The sequence below is a fragment of the Peromyscus leucopus genome, chromosome 4 (genome assembly GCF_004664715.2).
Source record: "Peromyscus leucopus breed LL Stock chromosome 4, UCI_PerLeu_2.1, whole genome shotgun sequence".
Classification (NCBI taxonomy): domain Eukaryota; kingdom Metazoa; phylum Chordata; class Mammalia; order Rodentia; family Cricetidae; genus Peromyscus; species Peromyscus leucopus.
The window spans coordinates 69,513,554-69,531,712 of NC_051066.1; the positions used below are offsets into that span (position 1 = coordinate 69,513,554).

Consider the following 18,159-nt stretch of genomic DNA (forward strand, 5'->3'; position numbering starts at 1 on the left):
AGGTTAGAGGATGTTATTTCCATTTCATTTTTCCAGAAAAAAAGATTTGGCCTAAGCCCAAGTAAGACATGGTAAAATAAAAATAAAAAACTAACTAACCAACTAACCAACCAACCAACCAACCCAAACCACGAGCAACTATCTAAGTAAAATGAATCAGAAAAGAAACGTCTTTGCAACCGTATCATTCTGAGCAGGCTCCTCCCAGCCAGTCCCTGGGGAAGGCAGTGGCTCAGTGCACACAGATGGACCAGATCCAGGGCCAGTTCAGTTCTCTACAGGCCAGTGGGCTGGAGTTCCGTTAAAAAGATGTCTTACTCTGGAACCAGCTGTTGTCTGCTGTAGGCCAGAACATGGCGTTTTAATTAGCATTATTGTTCTGCTTCTGAAACCAGGCTCTGCGGCATCCCAAGGGCAGATGGTCCTGACCCAAGCTTAGGCAAGGCTCGCTGGCTAGCTTAAGACACAAGGGGTGGGGTCCAGTCCCTTGTCCTTCTGAATCCTGGCTGTCCGCCGTATTTTCTGTCCTGTGTTTCTCTTGAAGGGACCACCTGTCCTGCAGACAGAGCCCTTGAGGCTTGTGATGAGTCTAAGATACAGTTCTGAACATAGCACGGATGTTATGCTATGCTCTAAGACCTAACCCCAACTTTTCTGGAAACAGTGGGGTGCTTTGTGTGGAATGTTACTGTCCAACAGTCCAACAGTCACATGATCCTGGGGGCTCCCAACATCTCAGATTACAGTTCCTCTTCCAAATCCAAAGTTCCCTTTTTCCTTAATTAATACTATTTTTGTGGTGTATTTGTGTGTATGTGCACCCATGTGAGTGCGCACGTGGAACCAGCCCATAGGCCACCCTCTGAGGTCACGCCCACTCCCCTTGTCTTTGGAGGCAGGGTATTGAATTTTTCCTGGAATGAGATTTGGTTAGGATGGCTGGCCAGAACTCAGGGATTCTCCCATCTCTTCCTCCCCAACAAAGGGACTGCGTACATGTACTGCCACACCTGCCTTTTCTATATGGGCTTTGGGGACTAAACTCAGGTCTGCACGCTTGTGCGGAGGGCACTTTATCATTCCTCAGCCCCTTCACGGATGTGTGTGCGTCTGTGTGGGAGGGTTTGGGCACATATGTCCTGTGGTGCATGTGTGGTCTGGAGACAACCCTTACAAGTTGGTTCTCTCCTGAACCAGCCAGGCTGAGGGTGATGCCACATAAGCCCACCATGAGCATAGGCCCTGGCTCTCTGCAGGGATTTCAACGCATCCCCCTCCTCCCTACACCCCATATCCCCTATCTTGGAAACAGGATGGTGACCCCTTAAAAAAATAGACATAGTATTGCAACTTCAAGGACCTGGGTAACAAAGGAAACCCCTTCCTTTGGCTTCAACCCTATGGCCTCTAGTGTTGTGCATGCGATATGACCAAACTTCTCATGTCCTCTGCTGACCACCGTAAGCACCTGCAGTTCACTGAACAAGGCACAGCTGGAGTGTCTGTATCTGTACCATGTGCCCTAGCCCATTCCAGCAGCACCCCAGATTCCACCCTCTGCTGACATGGACTTCCTAGATCTCTCCCTCCACTTCTGCTGCTTCAGACTTTCCCCTGGCCTCTCCAGCGGTGGGGATGCATACGAGGGGGCTTTCTAACAAACTGATTTACTGTGTGTGTGTGTGTGTGTGTGTGTGTGTGTGTGTGTGTGTGCTATAAAGGTCAGAGGAAACTTACAGGAGTCGGTTCCCTCCTTTCATTTCGTATTCTGGAGACTGAACTCAGGTCATCAGGCTTGTGTGGAAAATACTTTTACCTGCTGAGTCATCTTGCTAGCTTCAAAGTGACTCGGGACCACTGTATAAGTCAGCGTTCACCACGATGCTCACCAGAACAATGGGTGTGGGCGAGCGACGATGACTGGCGTACGACTAGGTTTCTGTAATTATATCCATATTCTAAGCAAATTGTTATGTATTTTGTGTTCTGGGGACATATGTTATGGCTAAAGCCCAAACTGTGGCTAATCTTAATATTAGACCCAGATAAATCTGTTTCAAATCTATAACATTTAACATTTGCCAGAGTAGATTTGTTCATCAACTGGGCTTAAAGAGGTATAATTCACACATGTACAGTATTAGGAAATGCTGAAATGTAATGATTTAAATATACCAGCAACTGCTGGGACATGGTTGCTACGGCAGGATTTAACGTTACCCAGAACCCCCTGGCCAATGTTATAGCCACAGCAAAAGAATGAGGATCCTGGGCATCCCCTTGAGGTGGGAGGTCACAAAGCCCTCAGCTCTTACAACATGGTAGCAGCTAGAATGACTCCAGGGTGGCAATCAGAGACACTTATTTCCCTGAGTACACCTATGAAATATCCAGCCATGGGCTAAGGACACCTCTGATGGATTCGTCTGCTCTTAGGATGTTCATGGGTCCTTCATATACTTGATGCATATGGAGCTGGGTATCCCTCCTGGCTGCATCTTCCCAGATGGCTGTTAGGACAGAAGGTGGGGGTTATATGCACGGAACAAGGACAGGCCCTTAGATAACCAAGAACCAGCATTCCAGACAGAAGAAAAAGGAGTAAAAAATAATTTTAATAATATCAAAACGCCCAAACAAAGAGTTGTTCAGGGACTGTCAGGACACATCTTGGCAGCCCGAGTTCTTCTGCTACGTACCCAGGACTGTGACTCAGGTCCAAGCACCGTTCTAACCCTCAGAGGTATGGGGATCTGCAGCATGTTTTAGACTTGGCGGTTCCTCCAGAGTCCGCTGATGCGAAACGATTGCATGCCTCCGCTGTGACTCCTGGATCTAACACTGTGGACAGTCATCACAGCCCTCTCCTCTAAGGCAGGTGTAGGGCCAGTGAGCTGGCAAACTGGGTCTGCAAGCCAAGAGACACGCAGGGCTCAAAACTGCAGCTCGTCCCTGAGACTCGCTTCCTTTGGCATTTCCAGAGAGGCCACTGGAGACGGAAGACAAAGCAAGCTGCACAGCCCGGGAGGCTCCAGTGTGTTTGGGGAAGTTTGACCCAGGCTGGCCACCTCTACCCCACAGTGAGTGCTGCAGGGCCTAGCTGGGCTCCTCCTGCACAGCCCTGGATCGTGGCAAGCTTCATAAGCTGCCGATGTTGGGGAAGCTCTTCAGTTTCTCAGGGAAGTCGTCTTTGTAGAGCACTGGGTCAGCTCGGTGTTCCACCACCTTGAGGGGCATGGTCCCGAAGACGGAAGCAAACTTATTGATGCACTCTGACCTGTGGGTGGACGAGAGGGCGGGGCAAGCAGAATGGAAGAGGTTAGCTGCTGAGAGACAGCAAAGCCCAACACAGCCACCGTCCACAAGAGAACTGAAAGGTGCTGAGAGGGTACCCAGCCTTTTGCTGGGCTCTGCAAAGGGCTGTGATGGAAAGCAAGGTGACCGAGCAGAGGTCCCTGGCTCCGTGCAGAGGGAGAAAGTGAACAGGAGATCCCTTGGCAGGCTTGCAGGTCAGGACACCGGCCCCTCCCCCTTGAATTCCAGTCATTTTTCCAGCACTAGCAGGCTTCAAACCCAGGTGGATTGGCTCCAGCAATCCTTAACCCCATCTCTGCCGGTCATAGGAAGGAGGAGGATGGGAAGGAAAAAGACTCTGCTTGCTTAACCTGAAGAGGTTGACAGAAGGGTCCTAGCCATGCAAGGCAGAGGAGTACAGGGACCGGTGATTATGAGTTCCAAGCACTGAGCACTTAACTCCCCAGCACTCGATGGCCTGTAAATACCCAGCCACAAGCCTGCTCTTCTGACGCGGCCAGAGCTCACAGAGGGCCTTCTGCATGAGTGTGACTTTTGTCCCTCCCACACTAGAACCAGGAGCAAGAGCAGCTTGGTGACAAGAGGTGAAGATTGCAAAGCAGGGCTTCTTCTGCTCCCCCTCAAAGCTGAACCTCCCTTCAGGGGAGAAGGTCAGGCCCCCTTTATAGGAATGGCTCAGGTCAGTCAGGCCAACCGAGTGTGACAGCTGGGTAATGAGGACGCGTCAGCACCAGGCCAGAGGGGAAAAGCAGCCTGGGAAAAGCCCTTTTGAAGTTGGGGCCCAGAAGGATGGATTTCAGAGGGTCAGTGCCTTCTCGGCAGCTGCCCGAGAGCTACAGCAAGGAAGCCTGATGAGAGAGTGGTCCCAGGGCAGGAGCCAGCTCCAAATGCTCACCGCCACCTCCCCGTCTCCAGAGGCCCCATAAGCTGCTTCCAGAATGTGTAGATAGAGCAGAGCTTTGGGCTCAGGGAGGTGTCTGTGGCAGCTTGCTGTGACTGCAAGCTGCCACCATCGGCCTTTCCTTCCTTGTTGTGTTTCTGAAAAGCTTGCACTGTTGCATCATGGGCTTCTGGCCACGGATGTCAACAGAGCTACCAACACCACAGGGAGGTAATGCTCATTAGACGCTCCGCAAGGGCGCGGATGCTCACCACAGCCCTAAGGCTCAAGTGTCTCCTCCATCCCAGTTTCTAGTGGGAAGGCCAAGATGCTAAGAAGCTAATGTTCAAAAGTTAAATACATGAATAAATTAAAAAAAAAAAAAAAAAAACATGCCAGAGCCAGAGCCAAACCTAGGCTTTCCAGCTCCTGAGACTAAAGACAAGACACAAATTTACTTATTAACCTGTGTGGCCCAATAGGAGGGGCTGAAAGGCCGCAACTGCAGCACCCCTGTCTGTACCAGATAATTTTCCAGCACATCTTACTGATTTCTTAAAGTACTCTTCTTTCAACCTCAAACTTCTTGCCCAAGGCCTGAGTCTATATTAGCCTCATGTTAGGTTCAGAGAGGTTAAAGTTGCCAAAGAATGACGGACTAGCAATGGTGGAACTGGGATTCCGACTCAGGCTGGCATTGGCTGAACCCTTCTCCACCACTGGGGACAACTGGGCTTCTGCAGTCCCTGAGACTCAGCACAGGGAGGGCCTCGGGGAGACTGGTAAAAGGAGGGGGGGGCTCTGGTGATAGTTTATTTGTACTGAATTGTGATTTTTATTTGTATGTTAATAAATAAAGTTGCCTGAGGGTCAGAGCTAATAGTAAGCCATAGCAGAGCTGGGCATTCATGGCACACGCCTTTAATCCCAGCACTTGGTAGGCAGAGCTAGGTAGATCTCTGTGTGGTCAAGGATACAGCCAGCATTGGAGACACATGCCTTTAATCTCAATACCAACCATAGAAGACCTGGAGGTCTGTACAGACAGGCGGTGACGAGGCGGTTATGTGGTTGGGTTTACAACCAATGAGAAGGCAGAACAGAAAGTCTATATAAAGACAAACACATAGGAAGTAGGTCTCTCTTGGCTGAAGAGGATCGCTGAAGCAGGAAGGGTAAGGCTCTTAGCTCTGATCTCTTGGGCTTTTATCTTTACATTGGCTCTGTGTTTCTTATTTAATAAGATGGTTATTTCAACATTTGGCGCCAAACGTGACAATAATCCATTAAAAACCACTTGACTTGGCTTGGTGGCAGGTCCGGTTTCCCACCTGGGCGGCCGGCTCCCTAGCTTGGGTCCAGGTCGGCTTAGTCTCAGGCTGGACTGACCATAGCCCCAAGTGGTTAGCCGCAGCTGGAGCTACTTGCTTAAAGCCAGTGCTACAAACAACTCAGGCCTGCCCTGCCTAACAGAGCCCCTGCCTGTAAAGCCAAGACACGTGGTCGGAGCTTAAGGAAGCCTGAGCCAAGGCTTGACTCAGCTCAAGCGTGAACGTGTGGCTGATTTAAGCTTTAGCCGGCTACGCTTTCTTGCATTCTCTCTTCTCTCTCTCTCTCTCTCTCTCTCTGGATTCACACCTCAGACACTAGGTGGCTGTTTTGAAATTCCCTCGGATTTCTACTGTTCTACGCAGACTTGGTAAGTCAAATAACATATCAGATATTTTTAAAGGAAACTATTTAAAAGAGAAATTTTTTTTCACATTAAAAAAAATGGAGCGGGTGTGGTGTCACGTTAATCAGATGGGAGCAGAGCAGGGATTTGTAGTTCGAGCAGTGTAAAGTGATAAAAGGAAAGCTAACAGAGAAATTTAAAAAAAAAAGAAAAAAAAAAGGGTTTTATGTGTACATTGGAAGAAAATTGGGCTTTGTTTGAAATTTTAGGCAGTCTGACAATGGAACAACTATATGAGAAGATTAATATTGATTGAATTATGCTGTTTATTACTTTTCTTATCCTCATTTTACTATTTAAAAAGATAGTCAATTTAAGTGCCAGGATAACAGTTTTAGAAAAACCTGTTAAACCTGTAAAAATGAATTATAGAGAAATTCAAATTCAGACAGAAGAAATTAACAGTGAAGTTGTTTCAAGATTGGATCATAAGGTTATTGAAAGAAAGCCTGTTTTCACAGTCATTCTTAATTTATCCGGTAAGCGTACAACAGTTGCCTAAACAAATGACTATACAAAATATTTGGGCTCCAATTGAAATGTTAGATTTACGAAGGTTTAAGGAGGCAATAGTATCTTATGGCATGCATTCCCATATGTAAAGCAAATGTTAAACTCTTGGTCAACATATAATAGGATTATAGCACAGGACTGGTGGGAGCTGGCACAGGCTGTTCTGGAACCCAGTCAAAGGCTCCAGTGGCAAATGTTCAAGGATGAGGCTAAAAACATAGAAAAACAATGGAGGGAAAAAGGAATACAAGTCTTCCAGGATCAGCTTATTGGAGAAGGCCAATATGCTTCAGTACAAACACAATGTTTATATGATGTCCAAACCCTAATTCTATGTCGAAGGCAGCCTTGAATGCATGGGACAGAGTTGAGGAACCAGGGAAAAAAACTGAGTCATTTACAAAGGTTATACAAGGCCCAAAAGAATCTTTCACAGATTTTTTTACAAAGACTGGCTTCAGCAATAAAGAGAATGGTCCCGGATTCAGAAGCTAGCCAGATAATAATTGAATCTTTGGCCTTTGAGAACGTGAATGCAGCATGCAAAAGAATAATCAGGCCATTAAAGGCAAGATCTGCACCCTTGGAAGATTGGATTAGAGACACGGTTAATGTTGAAGCTCATGACCATGATGATATGTGGGTAGGAGAAGCAATTTCAAAAGGTTTGAGGAATGTTAGATGTTTTGGATGTGGAAAGCAAGGACATTTGAAAAGGGACTGTAAACAGGTCATTCCTAGAAAACAATGTTTCTTTGGTAACAGAATGCCCCTTCCTTCTGGAGTATGCAGAAGGTGTGGTAAGGAAAAACACTGGACCAACGAATGTAGATCAACAAGGGACAGGCAAGGTAATCCTTTGCCTCAGTCTTCGGGAAACTCCCAGAGGGGCCTCATGCAGGCCCCCATAGCAAATCCAGTTCAAACCTTTCCTGCAGTCGTAGAGGAAACCCTTACTCAGAGCAATTAAATAACCAAATGCCTATTGGAATAAATCATGCTGGTCAGGATGATGAAACAGAATAGAAAATTCAGGAGAAAACATAAAGAAATTTTTTTTGGCAAACTTCTATTAATGAACAAAGACCAAAATTAACAATAAAAATAAATGGTGTTTTGTTGTCTGGTCTGGTAGACACAGGTGCAGACGTTACCATAATTGCACCAGAATTTTGGCATCCAACTTGGCCTCTTCAGGAGGTAAATGTTCAACTGTTAGGAATTGGGACATTATCTCAAGTGAAACAGAGTGCAAGATGGCTTGAATGTATAGGTCCAGAAGGACAGAGAGGAAAATTAAAACCATATGTGGCTAACATAGCTATGAACCTGTGGGGTTGAGACTTGTTGCAACAATGGAATACTCAGATTAACATCCATCCAATCTCAGAAACAAATCATAAACTAGCACATGTTACTGAGAGAAATATTAGAAGATATTATTCTAGTGAGTGGTCACCAGCCATCCATATTATACAAGAACAGGGCACAACAACTGATGATCTTCCAAAAACACCAACAGCTTTACCTTTAAAATGGTTAACAGACAAGCCTGTATGGGTTCAGCAATGGCCTTTAACAACAGAGAAACTCCAGGCTTTAGAAGAGCTGGTAGAAGAACAGTTAAATGCTCAGCATATTGAAGAATCAACCAGCCCTTGGAATTCTCCTGTATTTGTTATTAAAAAGAAATCTGGTAAATGGAGAATGGTAACAGACCTTAGAGCAATTAAGAAAGTAATTCAGCCAATGGGCTCTCTGCAATCTGGAATTCCTTTGCCTACTCTGTTACCAAAAGGATGGCCTCTCATAGTTATTGATTTAAAAGACTGTTTCTTTTCAATACCCTTACAAGAAAAAGACAGAGAAAGATTTGCTTTCACAGTGCCTACTTATAATAATTCTCAACCAGTTAAAAGATTTCAATGGAGGGTCCTCCCACAGGGAATGTTGAATAGCCCAACTCTGTGTCAATATTTTGTACAACAGCCATTGGAAGTGATACGTAAAAAATTTCTTAAATCTATAATTTTTCATTATATGGATGATATTTTACTAGCTGACTCAAATGCAGATACTTTAAAAAGAATGTTTGAAGAAGTAAAGAAAATTTTGCCTTGCTAGGGATTACAAATTGCTTCTGAAAAGATACAAAGAGGAGATTCTATTAATTATTTAGGATATTAAATAGAGCTACAAAAAATTAGACCCCAAAAGGTGCAAATTAGGAGAGATAGACTACAGACTCTTAATGACTTTCAAAGATTATTTGGAGACATTTCCCATCTACGAACTATTGTTGGGGTAAAAAATGATGGACTGAATAATTTGTTCAAAACCTTAGAAGGTGACAAGGACTTAAATAGTCCAAGAGAATTATCACCTGAAGCTGAGAAAGAATTGGCCTTGGTAGAAAAGAAAGTACATGAAGGGCACGTGGATCATATTGATCCAAAGCTGGATTGCATTTTGGTTATTTTACCTTCTAGGCATTCTCCTACTGGAATATTAGTGCAGAGGGAAGATATTATATTGGAATGGATATTTTTACCAAATAAACCAAATAAAAAATTAAAAACTTATGTGGAAAAAAATCTCTGACTTGATTTGGAAAGGAAAATTGAGACTTCGTCAATTAGCAGGAATAGACCCCTTTAACTAAGGAGGACATTAAAAAATTATGGACAGAAAGTGAACCTTGGCAAAGAGCTTGCAGTAATTTTTTGGGGAGAAATTAACAGCAAATACCCCAAAAGCGATAGAATTGATCTTATAAAGAGAGCTGATTGGATCTTGCCTCGAATTATACAGGAAAAACCCATATCTGGAGTTCGTACATTTTATACAGATGCCAACAAACAAGGAAAGGCAGGTTACAAATTTAAGTAAAGTGGTTCAAAGTCCTTATAATTCAGTTCAAAAATCAGAATTGTATGCTATTCTGTTGGTATTAATGGATTTTTTAGAACCTCTCAACATAGTAATTGACTCTCAGTATGCTGAAAGAGTGGTATTACATATTGAGACTGCAGAATTTACCCCTGATGCTTCAGAATTAACTTCACTATTTATTCAATTACAAGATACAATCAAGAAAAGGAGTTAATTTTCCTTTATATATAACTCACATCTAATCCCATACTGGTCTGCCAGGCCCTCTAGCACAAGCCAATGATGAGATTGATAAATTATTGATAGGAAATAGGCTGGAGGCCTCAGAATTTCATAAAAAACATCATGTCAATAGTAAAGGTTTAAAAAAGGATTTTTCCATAACCTGGCAACAAGCCAAAGAAATAGTAAAGAAATGTCCTACTTGTTCCTTCTACAATCAAATGCCATTACCAGCAGGATGTAACCCAAAGGGTACTCAGAGGAATGAAATCTGGCAGATGGACATGTTTCACTTTGCAGAATTTGGAAAATTGAAATATGTACACCATACCATCAATACTTATTCAGGATTTCAATGGGCAACTGCTTTGAGTTCTGAAAAAGCTAATTCTGTAATCACTCATTTGCTAGAAGTTATGGCCATCATGGGTATACCTGCACAAATCAAAACTGACAATGCTCCATCATATGTCTCTGTTAAAATGAAACAGTTTTTTGCTTATTACAATATAAAGCATATTACAGGCATACCACATAATCCTACAGGTCAAGCAGTTATAGAAAGATCAAACAGAACTCTAAAGGATATGCTAAATAAACAGAAAGGGGTAACAAAACCCCCAGAAATAGACTGCATAATGCTCTATTAACTTTGAATTTTCTCAATGCCAATGAGAAAGGAACAACAGCTGCAGAGAGACATTGGATAATAGAAAAAACTACAGAATTAAATCAGCCTATATACTTTAAGGATGTGCTGACCTCAGAATGGAAACCAGGATATGTGTTACATTGGGGACGAGGTTTTGCTTTTGTTTCTACAGAAGAAGATAAGCTGTGGGTACCATCAAAATTGATAAAGGTTCAATTTGAACAAGAGAGACCTCTTAATTAGAGGGGATGATAGTTCATCAACCAGCATGAACATCCAATTTAAACTAACTTATACAAGTAACACATGCCTTTTCATTTAATCAGATAATAACTTGCCAAAAAGGAACATCCCCAAAATTAGTGTTGGGGAAAGGTTTTTGTTTTTGTCTTTTAGGAGAATGAAGGTTAAGGAATCTGAAGAACACAGGACAAATGAGACAACTGAAGAAAAGGGACAAATCATCTATCCCAGGAAACAGAGTGAAATGGCGTATGGGTATATCATCTAAAAAAATTTTATGTCTTCCTAAATGTTTGTTTCTGCTCTTCTCTAAAGATTTAACACTACTGGTCTTCTAATAGCCCCAGTTCAATTAAAATTTAAAGCTGACTTTGGAGTTGGAGAATGGCTCTCTCCTTCTTTAAACTCAAGCATGTTGTTAAAAGGAAAATGCAAACTCTCTGTATCATGCCAGAAGAAAAGAGCCATCTTCTGCTATGGGACAGGAGAAAAGCCAAATTAATTAAGGGACTATTCTATTACTAATCTCAACTCTTTGATTCTATTCTGATTCTTTAAACTTTTATATAAAAGTATAAATTTTATATCAAAATTTGTAAGATTAATATATATATATATATATATATATATATATACATTTTAAACTTTGTTAAGATATGAATGGTCATATAGAGTACTACCTAATTCTAGAAAGAAAAAAGGCTTCAATTAGCTGCATATATATGTCTTTATGTTCGAGTCTCTTATCAGTTTTCTGCAGGAAATCACGGCCAGGCCTAACATCAACTGAAGTCTCCAGGAAGAAGATGGGGCCCCACAACAACAAATTCCACGTGGACAATAATAATATCATTAAGCTGACAAACATCATCTACAGATCAGCTTTGAAATACCAAGTGCTCAGAGCAATTTTGAGAGGGCTAGCTGAGATGGTCCAGTCTCAAAGACTACTTGAATAAGGACTTGAGATAAACCCTGAACTTTGGCATTATACACAGACTGAATAACAAAGGATATAGTTACCTTTCCTAGAATTTGACAATTAACCTAAAATTTTTCTTTCAGGATAAAGATAACTTCACCCATACCCAGCAGGAAGCAATTTTAAGAATACGACGCCCACATTCCCAAAGAGGTGGTGTGGGGCTGTGGTTTTTTAGTCTTTTTAATGGGTTTTGGGTCTGGGATAATTTTCATTATTTAGGGGGGTTGGTTACAAGTTGTTGTCAAGGGTTAGGAAAAAGGCTAAGCAAAGGAGATTAGATTTAAGGTTCCTGTTTAAAAAAAAAGAAAAGAAAAAAAAGAAAAAGTCAATTACTAGTTTTAAATACTTTACATTGGATTGGATTGTTTTATATTGTATACAAATTATATATATTGAAATTGATATTGTTAGAAAATGTTGTATGTATATGTCTAATTGTACTTATACTGTTCATTTAACAATGTAATGCAATTTTCTGATCCTTGAATGTTATTATTACCAACTATTAGGATATAAAGAAATGAAAGTTAGTAGTTAGACATTATAATAGAACTTGTAGTCATATTAGGTATGTTTTAAAAATTGAGCAGATATATTTTAGATAGACAGGTCATCTTCAAACCTTCAGAGATCTACAGAATATGGCATTTAAAATGTTTTAATAACTTAGAAAATTTTTCTTTTTGTTATGACTATGAGACATGTCGGCTCCTGGCAGTACCAATCTACTGCAGAGAGAATATGGACATTGAAGATGCTGCATATGGAGTTAACTTTCATTGTGGCAAAAGTTAGCCACCGGACAACAAAGTATCCTCGAATCAACTGCTGACAAGCAGGACAGACAGGACATGAAACAAAGGACTACCGATTCTTGTCAAAACAAGTGTTGTTATGGCTTTATCAAAAGGCATCTTCTGAAGCCAGGACAATATGGCACCATCCCTGAAGTGGCCTTCACAATCCAGAAAAGGTACAGTGCCCTTTTTTTTCGAAGGCAGCTGAACAGGCAGTAGACTGATGGCTTCTGATGTGCAATGGAACAGCAGCTGAAACAGTTATTCTTGAAGAGTAACTAAGCTCATGCCTCTCAATAGTAGACTGGCATTTAATAGAGGGATGTGGAGAAGAACGGGATGCTGAGATGAAGCCATATATACACAGCCAAGAAGAATGGACAGCTGAATTCAAAAACCATCAACAATTTCCAGAATTTAAAATCCTGAATCATGACATGACACTAGTGGAATTCAGGTGTTTCTGGTACATGGACTGCTCTTACCCAATGTGAGGTTGAACTGTTGACCTTGTGTACATCCTACTTCACAAATGAGTCTGTCAGATACGCTAAGCCTATAGGCTGAAGATGATGCCCCAACACTGTGGAGAAACCTCAGGTGACTGCCCAGGCAGCTGGCTGTTTCTGTCAAGTCACAAATTTTTTGGAAGTTGCTTGCATGCACTTCCTGTTTTTATTTTTGTCAGGTAATATTATTTCCTTCTTGGGTCTCTGAGGGAGTTGAAGATTAGTTAGTTACAGTTGAAGACTAGTTAGGATAGAAAGTGAATTAGGTACATTTTGGACTTACCAAAATAGGTAGATAATGGAATTATTTTCTCTGAATTTGTCAAATACAAATGGACTAGACATTGTTTAGGTATTTATTACTTGTATATATTGTATATAGTTATTGTACTTTTGTATATAGTTTTTCTTATGTTAGTTATAACCTTTTTTCTTTTTATTAAAATAGAACAGGGGAAATATGGTGATATTTTATTTGTACTAAATTGTGATTTTATTTGTATGTTAATAAATAAAGTTGCCTGGGGGTCAGAGCTAATAGCAAGCCATAGCAGAGCTGGGCGTTCGTGGCACACGCCTTTAATCCCAGCAATTGGTAGGCAGAGCTATGTAGATCTCTGTGTGGTCAAGGATACAGCCAGCATTGGAGACACATGCCTTTAATCTCAATACCAACCATAGAAGACCTGGAGGTCTGTACAGACAGGCAGTGACGAGGCGGTCATGTGGTTGGGTTTACAACCAATGAGAAGGCAGAACAGAAAGTCTATATAAAGACAAACACACAGGAAGTAGGTCTCTCTTGGCTGAAGAGGATCGCTGAAGCAGGAAGGGTAAGGCTCTTAGCTCTGACCTCTTGGGCTTTTATCTTTACATTGGCTGTGTGTTTCTTATTTAATAAGATGGTTACTTCCACAAGTGGCCTCTTTTTTTTCCTCTCAAAAAGTTGTATTTCGAAATTGGCTTACTAACGTGTGGGCTTCCATAAGGCTTTTTCACACATCCTTAGTTTTGGCTAACTCCCCATTGCTCCCCTTCTCTCCTCTCCCATCCCCGATTAACCCTTTAACTCCCAGGGTTCCCCCACTTCTTTCATTGCATATGTTTCTATGGAATTTCCATAGCATGGGTAGACAATATTACTCCCAGGAGAATATGGGTCACTCAATGAAAACTGCCATATAAGGCACGGGCCTGTCTCTATGAGTTAATGGTCAGCAAGGTCTCCAAAACAACACAGGCTATTGCCACTGGCCCTGATGACCCACCCTAAAACTAGATGGTAAGACCTTATTGCTGAAGACACCACGCACTTTGGACGTAGGACATAGAGAAATTAATCTCAAGCTGACGGGGAAACTGTCTCTCACCAGCTTTCATAGGGTTGGAAGCGTCCAATGCAAACACGTCCACTCACGCACTAGTGGCATATCAACTCCCCGGCTGCTGTCTGACTGGACTTGAGGCCTGCCTCACAGGAGGGGATTCCACACCTCATGCTATAACCCTGGTCAAAAGCCCATGTCTAGGTAGAGTAGGGGCATGGGCCCCAGGGTAGAATGTGCTACTGTTATTTTGGTAAGTGGTCCTGCTATCAAACCACCTTCTACATATTTATGTTTACTCTCATAGACCTGAGCTGCTCTCAACTTTGGTCAGAGAGCCCAAAGTTCTTTCTGCAGTGGGCAGAAGTCAACAGGGAGATTCCTACGCAGTCAAAGTGCTAAGCGCCCAGGCCTAAGCAGGTCGTCCATATCAAGCCCTTACCACAGCCAGGCTCAGGAAGACAGAAAGAGTGCAAGAGATGGGAGATGGGCAGGCGTGCTGTGGGGTGCTGTCTTCTGGACATGGTGTCACAAACATGAACTCACAGCAGCTAGGGTTCCTTGCACAGGACCTGAACAAGAGGAAGCAGCCAAAATCTCATCATTGATGGTGCATATAAACTCCAGGCCCCACCCTTTCCTGGGAGGTACGGGCAGTGGACAGTTGCTGGGGGAAGGAAAATCTTTTCTTTTCTTTTTTTTTCCAGGCAGGGTTTCTCTGTGTAGCTTTGCGCCTTTCCTGGAACTCACTCTGTAGCCAGGCTGGCCTGGAACTCACAGAGATCCACCTGCCTCTGCCTCCCGAATGCTAGGATTAAAGGCGTGCACCACCACCGCCCGGCTGAAAATCATTTTTGATTGAGGATGTGACCACTGGTAGGTTTCCCATGTCCAGTGGACAGCCTCACACTCATGCATATATGGATAGCACTAACTGAACTTAGGGGGTTATAAAAAAAAGACATACACCTGGGAGGGAACTATGCTGAAGGGAACGGGGCAGGCATTTGGAGGGAAATAGGTGGTAGATACTTCATTGTATGCAACATGAAATCCCCCTAGAATACAAAGAATTGAAAGAGAATGAGAGAAAGCCAAGAGGGATGAGCTGATGGCCAAAGCAGTACAGGCCAGCCTGAGCCTCCCCTTGGCCGGATGCACACAGCAGCAGCTCCTCACCTCCAGCTCCCTGCTAGGCCCAGTGTAGGGTCCCTGGTGTCCGCATAAAAGGCCCCTGGCTCTGGCCAGGCTGGGCGAGAGTGGCTCCACAGCCCCCTGGAGTATTGATGGCATCTCCTCTGTAATCAGATCTGTCAGCTAGGCAACTGGAGAGCTACCCCTGGAGTTCAGGCCGCTGCTGCCCTGGCTGGGCTGCTCTGGCAGGTGTCTCTGTCCTCCACATAGTGCTGGGGAAGTGACACTGGGTCATTCTTGACAGCAAAGGCCCTTCCCTCAGCTGTCTACCTTCGCCCACAGGGGATCTGGCTTGGGAACAATAGGCTGAGAGCATGGCTGGCTGCAGATGGCTCACCTGAGTCACACCGTCAGGTGTCCGCTACCCCACCAGAATGCCTCTCGTACTCTGCCTTTCTAATCAAGGGCTGCACACTAAACTTCCAGGGTCTGTGTCTGCCTGCTGGAAGTATCTGGGGGAGGAAAGGACGATAAAGCTTATTTTCCTGTCATACACGTATAGAACCAGGAGCCTTTAAGACGGTGTCAGGGAAATGGGATGTAAATGAGCACTGCTGGCCCAACCTGGCTCACAGGTTAGCAAGCCGACATTTATTTTTGCATCAGCATGTAATACAGTGTTTGGTACAAAGAGCACCATAACGCTCATGAGCTTATATGGCACTATATTCGATGTATAATGGAAAAACTGAAGTTCAGGTAAGGTAAGCCGACTCCCTTGGGTTAGATCCCTAACAGGAAAAGAGTGGACATAAAATGCTGCTTTAAGTCAATACTGTCTGCCATGGCGCCCTTGGCAATGGCTCTGGTCAAAGGGAACAAAACTCTTCTTCTGGTTCTTGCAGAACTAGCAGCCCCTGGAAATAGACCTGAAGGAGTAAAAGCTACTTTCCTTCTCGGATGACAGTTCTGGTCCCAGACTCCAAGTCTAGGACTAAATAAGCAGACTGAACCCAGGCCCCGACATAAGGTCAAAAGATGGTGAAGCAGTTTTTCCCTCCACTGGCTTGGGAAAGGTGCTGTGCAGAGAGAAACACTGGAAAGCAGGACAAGTGCAGGGCTCTACAGTGAACCAGCTCCTGGGCGCTCTAGACGGCTCGGACCAGCTTCCTCTCCCAGCCTAAGTGCCTGGTTTCTCAAGTTGGTGCTCCAACCTTTACCCATGGAGCTTTGCTCACAGCTGCTCATGCATTTTCAAATTTGTCTCTTCCTGCTCCTCACTGAATCTCCCAAGTGGGTGGTTCATATTTCCCAGCTGCCCTTGGTCACCCACACTCACACTCTACAACCTGCCTTAGTTACTCCATGCTGTTAACTTTGGGTCTCCACTAAGTATTTAGTTCACAGGCCCTATATGCCCCTGGCAGCTTCCTCATTTCCAGCTCTGCACATCTTGTCTTTCTTCCCTCTCCCCAGGCTGCTTCTGGTTTCACTGTCTCCCAAATGTAGGAATGTCTCCCTTCTTTCCTTGGTTTTTCTTAAGGCAGTTGCTGTGTCTGGGCAGGTAACTTCTACACATTTTCATTTCCAATGGCCTGTGCAGGGGCAAGTCCTCACAGAAACACATCTCACTGATATCCCACTGATGTCACCCATGAATAAAATCTCTTGCCTGCATCCATGGCCTTGTTCAAGGGACCATGGTTAAAATCTCCTGCCTATATACATGGCCTTGTTCAAGGAACCATGGTTAAAATCTCCTGCCTACATCCGTGGCCTTGTTCAAAAGACCATGGTTAAAACCTCCTGCCTACATCCGTGGCCTTGTTCAAAAGACCATGGTTAAAATCTTCTGCCTACATCCATGGCCTCATTCAAGGGACGAGCATTCACCAACTGCTCACACCTCCTCTGTATTATTTGCACTGTGAAAGTTCCTGCCATTTTTCTTTTTCTTATAAAGATTTATTTATTATGTATACAATGTTCTGTATGCCTGCAGGCCAGAAGAGGGCACCAGATCTCATTACAGACAGTTGTGAGCCACCATGTGGTTGCTGGGAATTGAACTCAGGACCTCTGGAAGAGCAGTCAGTGCTCTTAACCTCTGAGCCATCTCTCCAGCCCAGGTCCTGCCATTTTTCAAAAACCCAAGTTATTTCTGTAGCTTCTTTCCGAACAGCCTCCCCACACTTATCAAGGTGGCAACAAAACTCTAGCATGTCTTCCTTTGGACAACTGTGGGCACTTTTTTGTGCCTTTCTGTGTAGATTCAAGTTGGTCATCCTCCTGTCTCTTCAATATTCTTCCCATCCCAAGGATTGCTTTAAATGAATCTCAGAGCAATTCCTTGAACAGGTTAGTCCCCTTTTCAAATCTATGATGGCTTCTAGGTGCCCAAAGGAAAAACCCAAACTTTAACTGGGAATTTCACCTGGCTCAAAGTGAATTTCTTCATGCCTGCCAAACCAACTTTGACCCTGCTGACCTGGCCTCACAGTTCCTTTCCCTCTGACCTGCTCAGAGGATGAGGGCTTGGTGATTTTTAAAACTTTTTTTAATTAATTAATTAATTTTTATTTTATGTGCATTGGTGCTTTGCTTGCATGCATATCTGTGTGAGGGTGTCCGATTCCTTAGAACTGGAGTTAGATAGTTGTGAGCTGTCATATGGGTGCTGGGATTTGAACCCAGGCCCTCTGGGAAGGCAGCCAGTGCTCTTAACTATCTAGCCATCTCTCCAGCTCCCCTGGTGATTTATTTTTAATATTTGTATATATATGTGTTTGTGTGTATGCCACATGAGTGCAGAAACCTGTCAAGGCTAGAAGAGGGTACTGCATTCCCTGAAGCTGGAGTTGGGTGTGGGGAACTGAACTTGGGTCCTCTAGAGAAGCAGCCAGTTCTCTTAACCATTGAGCCATCTCTCCAGCCCCTGGTGATTTCTGAAGCCTCCC

General features: G+C 43.6%; 1 protein-coding gene across 1 annotated transcript in view; it reads right to left on the bottom strand.

Annotated features, from left to right (window-relative positions):
• Positions 1 to 2,593: 2,593 nt before the first annotated feature.
• The window catches only part of Ext2 (exostosin glycosyltransferase 2), a 153,480-nt gene continuing 137,914 nt past the window's right edge, over positions 2,594 to 18,159 (bottom strand). The window contains 1 exon segment of the mRNA XM_028878997.1: positions 2,594 to 3,277. Within this exon segment, the coding sequence (XP_028734830.1) occupies positions 3,139 to 3,277 (139 nt within the window). The 3' untranslated portion in view covers positions 2,594 to 3,138.